The 15705-nt window shown below is 41.4% G+C and overlaps 2 protein-coding genes across 2 annotated transcripts; one reads left to right on the forward strand and one right to left on the reverse strand.

The window, feature by feature from the left end:
* On the forward strand, window positions 1-596 carry LOC149390102 (uncharacterized). Its single transcript, XM_089618969.1, has 2 exons — window positions 1-123; window positions 225-596. Exons 1-2 carry the CDS (start codon window positions 1-3, stop codon window positions 594-596), a joined length of 495 nt encoding a protein of 164 aa, XP_089475095.1.
* A 5174-nt stretch (window positions 597-5770) lies between these two features.
* Window positions 5771-7286, reverse strand: LOC149390103 (uncharacterized). Its single transcript, XM_089620598.1, has 2 exons — window positions 7109-7286; window positions 5771-6664 (listed from the first exon to the last, which is right to left on the reverse strand). Exons 1-2 carry the CDS (start codon window positions 7254-7256, stop codon window positions 5883-5885), a joined length of 930 nt encoding a protein of 309 aa, XP_089476724.1. The 5' UTR covers window positions 7257-7286; the 3' UTR covers window positions 5771-5882.
* Window positions 7287-15705: the final 8419 nt, after the last annotated feature.

Here is a 15705-nt window from a genome sequence, read left to right on the forward strand (position 1 = left end):
ATGTCAACACCACGATATCCTCAAGGAAATGGGCACGCGGAAGCAACAAATAAGACCATAGTTGACTCCATAAGGAAAAAGGCTCGATGCCCTAGAAAGGGCGGTGGGCAGAAGAGCTGCCAAGTGTGCTGTGGGCGTACCGAACTAGCCCGCGGAGGCCGACAGGGGAAACTCCGTTTTCCCTTGTCCATGGAGTCGAATATGTCATCCCAATCAAACACCAGGTGCAAACCCTTAGGGTAACATACGCACCTGAGGATGAGCCAAACAATGACGAGGCCCTATGCGATGCCTTAGATCTTGTGGAGGAAAAGCGAGATTCAGCCCTAGCACGGTTATCCCGTTATAGGCAATCCATCGCTAAATTCTACAACAAAGATGTTAATACGAGAAGATTCGACGTAGGGGACTTGGTCCTCCAAAAAATCTTCCAAAACACTGCTGAGGCAAATGTTGGAAAACTCGGGGCGAAATGGGAAGGCCCCTATAGGGTCACCAGGGTAACCTACCCCGGCGTTTATGAACTTGAAACACTCAACAGAATCCCGGTTTTAAGATCATGGAACGTCTTGAACCTCAAAAAATACTACTGTTGAAACCACTAAGAATTGAACTACGTCCGACTTGATCCCTGCATAAGGGTACGTAGGCAGCCTCTTACCACAAAGGCACAGTCCCTCTACCCCCTTGAGCCACGGAGCTCACACCTCGGCCAATGACCCCGACCTCGGACTAGGCTAGCAGTGCAAACGCCTCATGACGACTCTGGCAAGAGCCGACATCTCACAGCGTCATCAGAGATCGCACCCACATGGGTCGACCTCGCCCGAAAATATTAAGGGAAACTTTTTAGGTCCCCGACGATCTAAAAGACTTAAAATTTTCACCAAATTTAATTACGGACTTCGGGTTCAAATATAAAGGGAAACGCTTCGGACCAGCAATATTCCGGACAACTAAACAGATTTTGAACGACGAACCAATTCCAAACCTCGGCCTAAGGGAAACCTTTTAGTTCCATGACGATCTAAATAACTTAGCAAAATCATCTGAAACTTTTAAGGGAAACATTTTAGGCCGAATACAAGCGACCTAAAAGACTTAACATATTATACTAATCCGAGTTGTCTCAGGAACAAACAAAATAACGATATTCAGATCGGCCGGACGGACTGAATAAAAGAATAAACATCCATGCATTCATAATAGATTTTGGCGAGCTAAAAAACTTGGCAAAATTAAAAATGAAATTGCATAAAATAATAACATAAATTCAAATAAAATAGGGGTACCGAAGCCCCCTATAATTGTATCAAAAGCAATAAAAACTTCGTCCAAAACACACGGGCCCCAAAAACAAAAAACAAAATAAACACTTTATTAAATTCAAAGAAAAAAGACGACTATCGGCTCAGGCTTGGTCACTAGGTCCGACCTCGACGTCTTGATGCTCGGGGGTAGGAGTAAGCACCGCCGCTTCTTCGTTCCCCTCCGGAATTGAGTTGAGAACCTTGTTAGTCCAGTCGAGCATCGAGCCGTGCTCGTTGAGGGCTTCAGCGAGTTTGACCTTGGGTGCGGGGGCGTCGGCGGGTGATCGGTCCGAGTACGGAGTAAACGGTACGTCCTCGATCTCAGGAATGGAGATGGCCGCGTAATCGGCTTCATACTGAGCAATGTCGTCCTCAGTATCTTTCATCTCGGCGGTCCAATCCTAGATCTCGCCCTTCAGTGCCTCCGAGATCAACTCTTTGTTCCCCCGGCATTGCTCGAGCTTTTTCAGGATGAGGACGGCCTCGTCCATCTTCTCCTTCTATGCTCGATGCTTGAGTATCTGCTCGCGATACTTCAGCGAGGTCGCCTTCCTCGCCGCGAGCACAGCCCGGTCCCGCTCTGCCTTCATCGTCCTCTTCATCCGAGCGATCTCTTCAAGAGCATCCTTCAGCTCTTTGTCCCGAACCTCCAGGTCGGTGGCTAGCTTTGCCTTTTCTCTTTCAAAACCGTTAGCACGAGCCACCCACCCTTTGATTTTCTCCTTCTTATCGTTGAGGTCGACAGACAAATATTGAACTTTGCCGTTGAGGCGTTCGATCTTGCCGTACGACCTCTCCAATAAGGTATCTTTAGCAAGGAGATCGTCCTGGAGGGTGGTGATCTTGTCATTCATCCCCTGGAGTTCGGCCTGCAGAGACTCCGTTCCCTTCTGAACCTCGGCGAGCTTTTCCTGCTCGACCTTGGCGTCATGAAGGCGCTTTTCATAGCGAAAAACACCTCGGTTCAGTTGGGTGGATAGCTGAAATCAACCCAACTCTTATCAGTTCGATCATAACAGAAAATAATCATTAAGTATAACATATCGGTTATATACAGAAAATAAAAAAAAATAAAAAAAACTCACCCCAGTTATGGCCGATGCCATCATCCTGTACCAGTCCGCTTCGGCGAGCTCAGGAACCTTTGGGAGTTCCATCCCGGAACACGTCACCTGACGAAGAAACCTCGCCGAGGAGTAAATATCGTCGCACATCAGATGATCCCTCGCGTAGTGAAAGTTGACAACGTGTTTCTTTTTCCGGGATGCGGATGGGGCGGAGTCATCTCGGCCCCCGGACCTCGACTTCGAGGAAGACTTGCTTCCTTCGACTGCGGCTTTGCCCTTGTCCGCTCGAGTCACCGCGGTCACAGGAGCCTCAGAGGTGGGCTCTTCCCCGTCCCGACTGACGAGTTCGGAAGCCGGCTCTATCCTCTTTTTCTTCTTCCTCTCTCCGGGACCACCCCCCTCGGGGGCTCGGTTCGCCGGCGTCTTCCTTTTCTTGGCCGCGCCCGCGACCTCGGCCCTCTCGGGGACACATACTCTCTCGGCCCCGTCGGGGGAGTCGTCCTCGATCCCTGGGGTTTGATCTTCCTCGGCCTCAGGAACCCCGGCCCCCTGGATTCCTGTTGGAGCATCCTCAGCCATCTCAGGTAACCCGTCAGAAGGTACCAAGACAACCAGAATCTCGGATACCAGACGAACCCCGGTCACTTCGACCTCGGGAGTGTCCGCAGGAAGAGCTGGAGTCGGGGTCGAGGCCGAAGCGACACCCCCTTTCTTTTGTTTCCTCGCCTCCCGGGCGCTGATCGGAGTGTTCATATTATCTCCAACGACTAAAAAAAGAGAATAATAAATAATAATCAAAATTAATAACAAAGAAAAGAAGATAATGTCGAAATCGTCGAACTGACCTTCCTCTAGGTGTTCTGATAAATTTGGTGGAAAAGGCCAAACTTTGGCCGAAATGAATCTAAAAGGAGTGAAGCTCGACCACTCTACTTCGCCCAACTGCAGTAATGATAATTTCTCGGCGAACTCCACTCCTTGGGATGGCGCTTTGATTTTTTCTATAAAAAAATGAAAATGATGAGTAAATGTCTCATTGTAAAGAATATAAATACGGGCGAACTAAATTTTATGCATACTCGGCGAGCTCGCCCATTTTGACGAGAAAGAACGAGCTCGATCCCCGAGTGAATGCTCGTTCATAGCGAAGTAAAAATATCGCCTCCCCCAAAATTTGTCCTTCGAAGGAAGGCCCGAGATCACACCCTTGCCCACGGCTTTTGAGAGGTAGAAACACTTCGGATCGTGTTTCGAGTTCGCCTTGACCACACAAAGACGGACTAAATCCATCAAAGTGAGTTCGATCTTTTCCTCGTAGGCCACAACTATCAGACCCATTACCATCCTAACAAAATTCGGATACATCTGGGGAAGGGTCAACCCTAGAGTCTGGGTGAAGTCGAATAGGAGAGGATGAATGGGAAATCTTAAGCCACATTTCTCCAGCCATATTTCATATATACAACAATAACCCTCCACTACGGTATCAGCTGTAGCCCCAGGAGAAGGAAGAAGGATATTAATTTCTGGGGAGATCTGGTATTTTTCACGAATCCTCCTAAGATTGGTCGAGGTCACGGCTAAGGGCAATAAGATATCCTCATTCCCGAAAGGTTGAGACCCCGACGAACGAAGTTCTGAGTTCGACATCTGGTTCTAAGGTGTTCTACGGACGAAGTGCTTAAACCTATAAACCCGTTTGAGTTCGCTAGTCGAACTGAGAGTCGGTAATAGCCGAAGTGCAAGCAAACCTAAAGAACTTAGAGAGAGAACTCGAAATCAGAAAGAAAGCGAGAAGTAAGAAAAGAGGGAGAATTACTTTTTAACCGCAGACAATGAGAATATAAATGCGTAGAAGCGACTCCCCGACCCGCGTATTTATATGTTTCATTATTAACCAAAATCTCGAGAAAATCTAATGATTTCGGAAAACGAATCGAATCACATCTAAGATATCTCCCTCGATATCAGCAAAGATAACAGATTCTCCGACTCTTCGACTTCGACTTACGAAACATGGTTACGCCACGCCACGTGTAAAGGAGACGCGCTCCCACACGACGCCACGTGGCCCCAAATCTTCAATCTCCCCCCTTTTTTTTTGGAACAATTCGAATTCCCCGCGTTAAATATTTTCAAAATATTCGAAATATTTTCAAAATATTTGGGGGCTAATTGTGGGGGTATAATAACTCGAATATTAAAATATCATTTCAGATGGGCTTAGGCCCGATTGAAGCCCACGATCCATTTGAGAAGCGGCCCGTGAAATCAATTATGAACCTGGCTCGCTCTCTGCAGGTCGGCCCAAGTCCAGCAACACTTTCCGGTTCAATGGATTCCAGTTCGTCCACGTCTTCCTGACCGGAAAGATCGGTCAGTCAAAGAGTAGACCGCGCCACGAAGATCGGATCTCAGACGACTACGACCTCGGCGAGGAATGTGGATCGAGGAACACGTGTCTTCGGCCAGAAGGTTCCATCTCGTCTATAAATAGAAGGGGAGAGGACGATTTTGGCACATGCAAGCTCTACATCTCAGTTTTCAATTAATTCTATTTTGTATTCTTATATTCACGATCTTGAGCTCGATCTGTTGAGTTCGTCACCTCGTCCATTTGTAACCTCCTCTAAATTAATAAAAGTAATTAATATTCGTATATTATTATAGTTCTTTATTATTAAATTGTTTCTTATACGACGCCTTTCTAAACCCCTTTAAAATACTTTTATCATTTCACCTTTCATTTGTGATTGTTGATCGATCTAAAAATCGACATCAACAATTGCCAAATGAATTTCCTTTTCATCGGGTAACGATCCACTAAACATAGGTTGATTACACCGTACTTGGTTAATAATTATGCGCCATATCAACTTTAGGCTTTGTTTAAACTTGTCTTCAAATATTTTCTGGCGAATTTTGTGACAACTTTTTATAGCTTGTGACATCTTTTAAATAGATTATACAATTTCAGGAACAAAAACGGGGACTCATGCTCACAAGAGATTCTGTTATCATTATCACATTTTATTAGCACCTCTGACGATACCTTACTCTGCAAGATATATATGAATTTGGTCTAATATTTTTATACCAAATCAAACATCTATGCTCGGCTCAATATGTTCTTCATCCAACAATTGTTGAAACTAATTTTGATTATCGACGGTTTGATGGTAAAATGAGCAAGAATGGCTTCGTTCTCAGTTGTCATATTTGTCTGTTTATGCAAAGACTTGGATGATGCGGCGTTTTGAGTCAGCTCCCAACGGTAATACAGGGTTTATTACTGTCGTTGGACTAAAAGTCGTGATGTAATACCTTTGACTTTATATATTTGATATATTGCTATTTTGTATCGTCATTTTTTTCGACAAATTGAGTGCAGTACAATTTAGAAGACAATATACATGGACTTAGATAGTAAAACAAAAATTACTACTAATAACTAATGTCATTAAACCAGTAATTGTATAAAAAGTTGAAACAGAAGAAGATATATTCACTGAACTTGTCTTTTTTTAGATCTAAGCCAGTGAATCGCAAGTATTACAAGGGAGACTAGAATGGAAGAACCCGCAAGGAGACAAGGGCTACACAACTTAATCTTTCTTGACGATTCCTCATTATTATTTACCATTTTATTATTAGTAATTTCTTCTTGCTTAGAGTTACAAGACTGATCGGCTTCCACAATTTTATCGCTTTCCTTTTCTCCATCACCATCAAGTTTTTGTTTGAGTTTTCCTTCCTCCGAACCGCCTTCTTCTTCTTCTTCTTCTTCTTGTCGATTATTTCCGCCACTAGATTTAATTTCCGATTTTGACTGATCTTCTTGTTTTGTAGCTTGATCTTCAAATACACGTTCTTGAGAACTAGTTTTCGCTATTTCCTCCTCGAACTCTTTCCCCTTATTCGGTTTGTCTTCCAAACCACTCGTTTTCACATCCCGCCTGGAGTCTTCGTTCTTCTTCGCAATCAATCCTTGTCTTGATTCGTCAATCAACTCCTTAACTTCCTTAATTTGTTCTCCTCGGATCCCTTTCACCGACTTGAGCATCGAGATGGTGAGGACCGAGTCGCGATCATTGAACATGGCCTTGATCCGGTCCAAAACTATGCCGCTCGGGATTCGAAAAGCTTTGATGAACCCCCTCATCTCCATTTCCTTCTTCTGAACACTCCAATCCGATATCACCATCTCTTCAACCGCCTTCTCCATCCTTATCACTATCTCAGTCCCATCTTCATTTATCTCTATCTTTATATTTTCCTTTCCATATCCTGAATTATATCATGTTTATTATCATGACGTTTCTATTTCACAATTGATATTTTTGCGGTCTTCAATGTATATTATTATCAAGGTAAATTAAACAAAAGGGTCTTCTAGATAGCTAATCAAAACAAATAATAAAAAGTCTCAAGTTTTTTCTAATAATAAGTTAAATTATCCAAATTTAGAAAATTACGGAACAACTGGTTTTCAATAATTTTATTTTCAAGTCCCATAAATTTTTATACAAATGTAGATTCTTGGTATACAGTGTCACAAAATTTATACACGGTGTCAAACATTGACTATTTTGATTTAAAAAAAAAAGAAGCTAAAAACAGTTAAAACTATTTTGTTAAAAAAAATTGAAAACTTCGATTAATTTCTTAATTCATTAATTTGAATGGACTATTTTGTATTAAGAAAACATATTCTTGCAATCGTAATCTGACCTTTGAGATGGGCACTAAGGACGAAGTGGGTTTCAGTTTCCGTAGACATAAAAATGGAACCACAAGAGTCTTTTGACATCTGAAAGTTTGTTGTGGAAGTTAGATCACCCTTTGTTTTTATGATTTTGAGTCCCAGCTGTAACTCCATATAACGGTTCGCTATAAAATAAAAAATAACAAAGTTGATGAGAAGTTAAAATTTTTGGTCATTTAATAAAAGGCATGCAAATTGATGAAAGTTTAATAAGAAAAAATGTGTGTATTGATTAACTAAGCAAAGAACATATTCATTTCTTGTCATGTGGCCATTTCCGTTTTCCTTGGAGTGAAGGTAAAGTCTCATCTGATACCCAACGTGTATATGGGAATGTTTTTGCAGGAAAATTAGACGGATTAAATAGAAAGGTCTAATTCAAACACGTGCGTTTATCAGAAAAACAAATGTTTAAAATTATGGTGAAATGTGGCTGGTAATTTCTTTTTCCGATAACATGGATTGCTAAAAAGTAAAATCTGGTTTAAATTTCCGTTGGTAGCCGACAATATTGTAAAAGTATGACGACCGATTTGATAATAATATATTTATCCGCAATAGACATTTTATTGGAAAATACTTTGTGATTGTGGTTTGAAAATTTGTTTAATAATGGTAATTGCTAGAATACTAGTTTAATTTTTTTAGTATGATTTTTCGTGTAATAGTAACAAAGCGACGACTAAAATAGACATTTTATGTAGTACATAGTATAGTGTGTTGTCGCTTAAAATTGAAAAACGAAAACTTCGCGCGATACAAACTCAATGTAAGATAAAGTGCCGCGCCCGAGACAGGTGTGAGAAACTCGTAAGTCATGAATGTAGTTCCTCTAGCTCAAGAATGTTCTTTGTTCGTCGCGGAGATCTGAGAATAAGAATAATAATAAAAATAAGCTTGAGGGGGGCAGAGGCAGTGCCTCTGACGCAGACTCGAACACTCAACTGATATTCGTAGAAAATAATTTATGTTATTATGGCTTGATTAGAGGAAATTGTGTGTGGAGGGTCGTCGTCAGTGTTTTAGAAATATGAAATCGAACAAAGAGTGTATAGAATTACCAAGATCCGTCTATAATGACGAATATTTGTACATGTTGGAGGGCTGAAAAAACCCCTAAAAAGCCAGATTTGGGAGACGCAAGGCGCTCACGAGAGCACATGAGCTTGTCAGCAGGTTGGCGCGGGGCGCGTTGCTACCATGTGCGCATGCATCGGCTCGCGCGTGGCTCATTTCTTTTGACCTTCTCACCTTCACGGGTCTGAGTTGGGCTTGACTGCGGCTTGGCCCGGGGCATCTCTTTTTAGTCCTTCATGGGACCGAGTGTGACTTTTCTATAGCTTTGTCCATTGGGTTTTTGATGTGGAATTCCTTGCATGTCACAAATAGTTTAATATTTTTAATTTCCAAAAGTGATAGATGACATTAGCCCCCAAGTTCATCACTCGGAGGGCTCCGAGCGGTAAACTTCATAATATTCTCGATTGTTTGAGGGAAATCGGCTCTTTTGAGTCTTTGATCTTTTAGCGAGCATGTCGCATTGCGTCTTATAGTATTAGATGTGCTTTTGTGTCTTGTAGGCAGTTTAACATGTTACTTGCATGTCTTTAGTGCACCGATTTTCTTTTTCAGTAAGCCACATGTTAGCTTATATAATAATTGTTCTTTTTTTATTGCGTCTCAAAAGACGGCCTTTGTTGCGTCATCTGGGTGTCTTAAGTGCATCTCGAGAGATGATTTTCACCACCTCGTTGCGTTGCTTGTTTTGTCTACTTTCTTTTTTTGTTCCCATGTAAGGTCTTAATGCAGTGTTTGCGCTTTGTGCATGCTTTCATCTTGACCAGCAATAGTGTATTTCGGTGAACATGTCTTTGTGTCCAATCTCGATGAGTCTTTCACACTTTGTGGAAAAGTTTACCCGCGGGTATCAACTTTTCTGTTTGGCACGTTTGCCTTTTTCGCATGTTAAGCTTTGCGGGCTGCATTTTAGCGATTTTATCGACCCATCCTTGGTCATGAGCGATCATGCCACATATTTTAGTTAGGATTTGTGAGTTGCTTTTCGGCACTAACGAATTGTGCTGATGGCCTTTGTCTTTGTCTCGGAAACATTGTGTGGTTCGAGTTCTTATTCACGAGCGAGGATGTTGGCATGGCAAGCGTGTCTCATCTTTGGCATGGGACAAGTTTAGTTGCACTTGGCAATAATGTGTGCGCCACGTACGACGTCTTAGATGCACTATGTTCGACGGCTTTGGTGCATCGTGAGAGACGGCTTTGGTGCATCACGAGAAACAGTTTTAAGTGCGCTGTGTTTGGCGCCCTTAGTGTGTCTCGAGATATAGTTTAGAGTGTGCCGTGTTATTCGTCTTTAGTGCATCTCGAGGGACGGCTAAGAGTGCGCCGTGTTTGGAATCTTTAGTACGTCTTGAGGGATGGCTTATAGTACTCCGTGTGTGTTGGCTTAATTGCGTCTTGAGGGATGGCTTAGAGTGCGCTGTGAGAGGCGGATTTGTTGCGTCGCGACCCTTTGGTACGTCTCAAGGGATGGCTTATTGTGCGCCTTGTGTGACGACTATAGTGTGTCTTGAGGATGGCTTAGAGTGCGCAGTGTTTGGCGTCCTTGTGTGATGACTATAGTGCGTCTTGAGGATGACTTAGAGTAAGCCGTACGAGGCGGTTTTGTTGCGTCGCGTTGGACAACGTTCGTGTGTCTCGAGGGACAGCTTAGAGTGTGCCGTGTGTAAGAGCATAGGTGCGTCTCAAGGGACGGCTTAGGGTACGCCGTCTATGGCATCTTATGTGCATCTCGAGGGACGACTTTGAGTGCGACGTGTTTGGCATCTTTAGTGCGTCTCGAGGGATGACTTAAAGTGCACCGTGTGTTATGTCTTTGGTGTGCACCGTATATGGTGTCTTTGGTGTGTCTCGAGGGACGGCTTTGAATGCTCCATGTTTGACATCTTTTATGCGTCTCTAGGTATGGCTTAGAGTACGCCGTGTTTGGCATCTTTAGTGCGTCTTGAGGGACGACTTAAAGTGCATCGCGCATGCTTTCACCTCGAATGGCAGTAGCGTATCTTGGTGTGCATGTCCTATTGTCGGAAGGATTATATTTTTAGAAGAAGAAGATGGTGGAAGGGATTTCGGGTTGTTTAAGTCATGAAGTTCTGTCCTTCTAGCTCAAAAATGTTATTGATGAAAATTGATGTAACGACCCGCGAGTGACAGCTCGCCCACGAGCCGCGACTGATCAACTCAGAAAGCAAACATAACTCATAAGTGAAATACATATATATATATATATAAAGGCGGAGAATAATATAAACATAAATTAACAAACCCTTATTAACATATAGCGGAAGGAGTTTACGTAAAATAGTTTACAAAAATCCGGGGAAATTTTTTTGCGAAGTCTTATAATGACTCATATACACACGCTTCTATTTTATATATACATATGCGATTTGGGTTGAATTTACAAAAAAGAGTTTACAAAACATCTGAAAAAGAAAGACTCCTTGGTTTGTAAGACCCCATAACCCATAGGTCACGTGATACGCGCTTGGTCTCAGTCTTCAACTTCACATAGTGCATACGAGCCTTCCCCTTATCTACATTACGAAGGGTCATAAAGCTATGATTCGAATGACAAAATAAGTGAGAGTCCATCTAGAAAGAAAAGAAACTAGATGCTATGTGATGTGTAAATCATCACATAAGGATGTAGAATGAGCGCTAGATGAAGCTAGAGCATGACTGATGCGTGAATTCACAATCTACTTATGTACTTTCCGCACTGCAAGACCGTACAACATCCCCTACTATGACCTCCTGAATGACAAGAAGACAGCCTCAAACCTCGAGCAGCGGTCTTTTGGGTGACTTGGTGTTTTATAAACATCTGGTATCCATTAGTGGTACCATCTTCATTTGACATCAGCGTAACCCTCTGGCCTTCATAGCCCGTCTTGGTTTAACCCCAAGCCTTCATAGCCCATCAAGGTCGGGTTCGACTCTCGTCGGATTCCCATTGAGTACTCAGCACTATACTGGCCCTAATAGCCCGTCAGATTTCCAAGTCATTAACTTTTGGTACCACCAACAACTCCTTAGCTACAGTTTGGGTACTCTCCTACACTTAGAGTTCACACCTAGACTATCACAAGAGAGTATGTCGGGATAAACCCCGGAAAAAATTAAGGTTCCAAGACGTGACTCATGGTGCTTCCACTCTTGGTTTGAATTCAAGAGTTAGGCAGTACCCTTATGTAACCCAGTTATAACAAGTGAGTCTTGAGAACAGAAAAAAAAAAAAAGGATAGTTATATCACGTGGCACAGGCTGGGTTCTAACAAATCTATGTTTGAACTTATCGGGAAAACCAAAAGCTACATTTTCAAGAAACAAGGGCCGAAGCCTTAATCTTATTAAGTGTGTCAAGTTGCTGGGCACTTCCTAATCTCGGTGCTTGACCTTGCGCGATTCCTAAGATTCTTGAACGAAGAATCTGTTGCATGTCGAGTGAGTTAGGATTCCTAGTCGAGATTACGCTAATCATCATACTCAAAAAAATTGAAGAGACTCGGGTTCACTGTGGATAATGAGTCTCAGATTGTGTTCGAGAATGTAACTTGTTACTTTTGCGAACCTTGATAATTTAGTTCTTATTTAAGACCCTAGTTATCCGTACCAAAACAGTACATAAACAGATTCTGCATTTTACTCTATAACAACTCAAACCGAACACTTAACTATTCATAAACTTCAATCATTCACTTTAATAGGGTCTTAAATAAGTAAATTTAGAAATCCTACGATCTAAGATTTTTCCAGATAATTTTAAATCAAAAACTAAATTCCTGAAACATAACCAAAATCAGCTATTAAACTACATAATCCAAACTCGTAAACATCTACCATATAACTCGAGAGTAATTTAGACGTCGATGAGTGAATCTAAAGTCACTAGTTATCATTGTTGTCTTCTTCTCTTATATCACAGGCTTCGTCGAGTCTGAACGTGATAGGAAATCGGGAATTTCCTTGAGTTATTATTTTCGTGCTTTATTTTCGTTAGATTGATGATCGTGGATTTTCCATTCGAGTTTACTTGTTCTCCAATTGTTTGGATCTTTATTTCGAGGACTTGGATTTTATAGTCAGATATGTCTTGGATCCTACGATTTATAGATCGTACGTTTAAGTATAAGTATTAAGAATTACTCGTAGAATTCTGATTCAGGATCGGTTTAATTTACCGTGATAGGACTCAAGACTGAAAGTCGTTTAGAGGGTTCACAGGGTAAGTGAACGTCTGGATTCTCGGTTTTAGTGAACGTTCGGGTTCACGGAGCGAGCGAACGTCTCGTAGACGAGCGACATAGACGCTTACTCTCCAGGAAGATTATTATAACCCTTCTATCCTGATTTTATGGTTTGGCCTCAAGTATATATTATTTTCGAAATGAAAATGGTTGCGAACGTGCCACGAAACCTAAACCGTTTTTAGAAAATGTGGCGGAACTTCAACTCGGGATATCCGATTATGAAGTTGAGAATATTTTTGATATTATACATATATCCCGTATTTGCGAAATAAAATGTTTTGTATATCCTGGTAGAGCCAGAAACGTATATATATGAAGCGGAGAGTGCAATCGTATATATATAAGGGTGTGGAGAGTGAACCATTCTGATCAGAGGACTGTCACGGGTTATTGTTGACAGAGGCTCAGGAAATACTATACGTTTAAATGGGCGTAGATGCACATTTAAACTCGTTTTCATTTCTTGCATTTACATTTCTAGCATCAACATTCCGTCATTTACATTTCTGTCATTTACATTCATGCAATTTACATTCCTTCAAGTTATACTTTTACGTGTATGGTGATTTACACGTATAAGAATATTATTATACTTGTACGTGTATGGTGATTTACTCGTGACAAGAATATTTTTATGAATTAATTACTTAAATGCCCCCTGAACTATGACCCGAGTCCACAATTGCCCCCTCATTAAAAAAAGGTATCGTCTGTTTACCTATAATTCGATGAAACCCATGTTGTCCTGCGCTGAAGATGTGTGGGGGTTTTTGTATATTCAAACATTATGCTCATTGTTTCAGGCAAATGAACACGACGGGTGTGGTTTTTTCCGATGGATTGACCCAGTAGATGAAGTGAACAAGGTGGTTAGGCAAAGAAATGAAATGGAACCAAATTATGTGGTTCAAGAGCAAGAAATTGGATCAGATGTCTTTGCAAGCCAATTGAAGACTCTTAGTCGAGAAATTGAACAAATTGGACATGAAGTTAGGACAGTGAAGATGATTTTAATGTTCCTTATTGTTGTTCTAGCTGTTGCTGTTGTGTTTAAGTAACGTAGAAGTTCTATTTCCAATCTTGTTATATGTATCAGGAGACTATGGATGTATATGTATCAGTAGATGTGAATGTATGGCTTGATATGTAACAAGACAGTTATTATATGTACAAGCACAAGTGTTTCCATTTCCATTTCCATTTCATATTTATGCAAAGTAAAGTTTGTTACAAAAGTGTAACCCAAAAATTAAGCACAACAAAGCAGTTAACTATTACACCCCAAAATAATTATTGTACTTGTTCATCATCAGTTATAAGGACACCAAAATAATAAAAACAAAAGTTTGATTCATCACAAAAGTATGGTGCTTCATGCTTCATGTGTCTTCTACACTTCTTTTACTTCTTGAACAGCTTCCTTGGAATGAGACCTTTGTTCTTGTTCGGGTTGTTGACAGTTTTGAATCTTGGACTTCGCTGAAACATAATAATCTTGTTAATGTCAGCAAGCACATAATATTAGTGAATATACTTAAGTTTTACCCGAAGTTGAGCTGCAGGTTGAGTAGGCTGTTGAGGTTCTGTTTGCTGAGTAGACTGGCTAGATCCTTTTTCCTTTTTCTGTTGTCTCTGCAGCACAAATAAGACATAAGCCTCCTAACTAGTTCAGATTCATAATAATCAGTTAAAAAATGCTCACCTTAGCCTCTTCTTGTCTCCTAAAACAAGTCTTCAAGTTGTGGCCAATCTCACCACAACCTGAACACTTTATGACCACATACTTTCTGGTCATCTTTGTTGCTCGTGGTGGGACCAACTCATCTAGCTCTAGTCTGTGCAATTTTTTAGGCCGTCCTGGAGCAGCTCTATTAGGTGGCATTCCCATCGGCTCTAAGTTTGTTTTTGGCCATTGTTCTTTGGTGTTGATGGGATGGAGTTGGTGTTCATATGACTTCATGTACGTATCCTTTCTGTACCATCTACTAATATACTTCTCCACATCCTCCTGATTTTCCCAAATGGCTGCAATACCGTGTGCACATGGTATTCCTGACAAGTAAATACACATAGTAGAGATTAGTTTACAAATTTCATGTCTTCAAGTCAATACACATAGTAAACTCACCTGACAAGTCCCATCTTTTGCACGAGCATATCCCAGCCCTGATATCCACAGCATACACGGACCCGTACATACTCTGTACTTGGAATTCACCTCCACCACACCAACGTGCATAATGTTTCCCACTTAAAAGCTTGTTTTTCTCAACAATTTCAGAAATCCTAGGTCCAAATTCACCATGCCATTTGGAAGCTGCTACTCTCTGCTTTGTTAGTCTTTGCAATATGTATAGCCTTATTCTCTCCAACATAGAGAGTATTGGACGCTGCCTAGCCAACATTATAGAATTAGTACCATTGAAGCTTTCACATATATTGTTTAGTATCATATCACACTTTGGAAGTTCTCTGTAAAAGGCCCTTGCCCAATGACCAGAGTCTTTCTCAATCAACCACTCGTAGGCCTTCACATCTTCAGCCTCAATCTTAGTCATCTCTGCCCAGAAAACATCTTTTGAATATGCTTTTGCAGCAGCCATAAACTGAACTTTCAAGTACTGACTCTTGAATACCTTGATTAACAAGTATGACATGAATTCAGATAATAATTCAAAAGAAAGTACATGTATTATCAGATCAAATATTAGAAAGTACTGACCTTAGTGAAATTATTTTTCAAATGCCTAGCACAATGTCGGTGCTCAGCAGGTATTGCTCCCTCTTCCCACATGCCACTTAAGGCTTCCTTCAATCCTTTCTGCTTGTCTGTTATAAAGGTCCAGTGTAGACCATTATTGAGCTTTACATCCTCTCTCAAATAATTGAGAAACCAACTCCAGCTTGACTTGCCTTCTGACTCTACAACTGCGTATGCAATGGGGTACATGCCGTTGTTAGCATCAACCCCAATTGCAGTGAGCAATTGACCAGTGTGATGGCCCTTTATGTGATAACCATCCAGTCCTATCAATGGTCTACACCCTGCCAAGAAGCCATCTTTACATCCCTTGAAGCAGACATACATTCTCTTGAATAGTAACTGCCCTTCCGCTCCACGTTTTGTCTCAAACTCTACTGTGGATCCCGGGTTCGATCTCTTCAACTCAGCACCATAGTCCCACAATAACGCATACTGCTCCTTCTAAGTGCCCTCTATGATTTGAGTTGCG

The sequence above is a fragment of the Urtica dioica genome, chromosome 7 (genome assembly GCF_054948205.1).
Source record: "Urtica dioica subsp. dioica isolate 48M chromosome 7, U.dioica_male_clone48M_v1_H2, whole genome shotgun sequence".
NCBI lineage: Eukaryota > Viridiplantae > Streptophyta > Magnoliopsida > Rosales > Urticaceae > Urtica > Urtica dioica.

What these genes read in the sequence shown, in the direction of transcription:
- LOC149390102 (XM_089618969.1), top strand. Translation starts at nt 1, where the DNA reads ATGTCAACACCACGATATCCTCAAGGAAATGGGCACGCGGAAGCAACA. An exon ending in GTGGGCAGAAGAGCTGCCAA is followed by an intron (nt 124 to 224) that starts GTGTGCTGTGGG and finishes ATCAAACACCAG; the next exon opens with GTGCAAACCCTTAGGGTAAC.
- LOC149390103 (XM_089620598.1), bottom strand. Translation starts at nt 7,256, where the DNA reads ATGGAGTTACAGCTGGGACTCAAAATCATAAAAACAAAGGGTGATCTA. An exon ending in CCTTAGTGCCCATCTCAAAG is followed by an intron (nt 6,665 to 7,108) that starts GTCAGATTACGA and finishes GATATAATTCAG; the next exon opens with GATATGGAAAGGAAAATATA.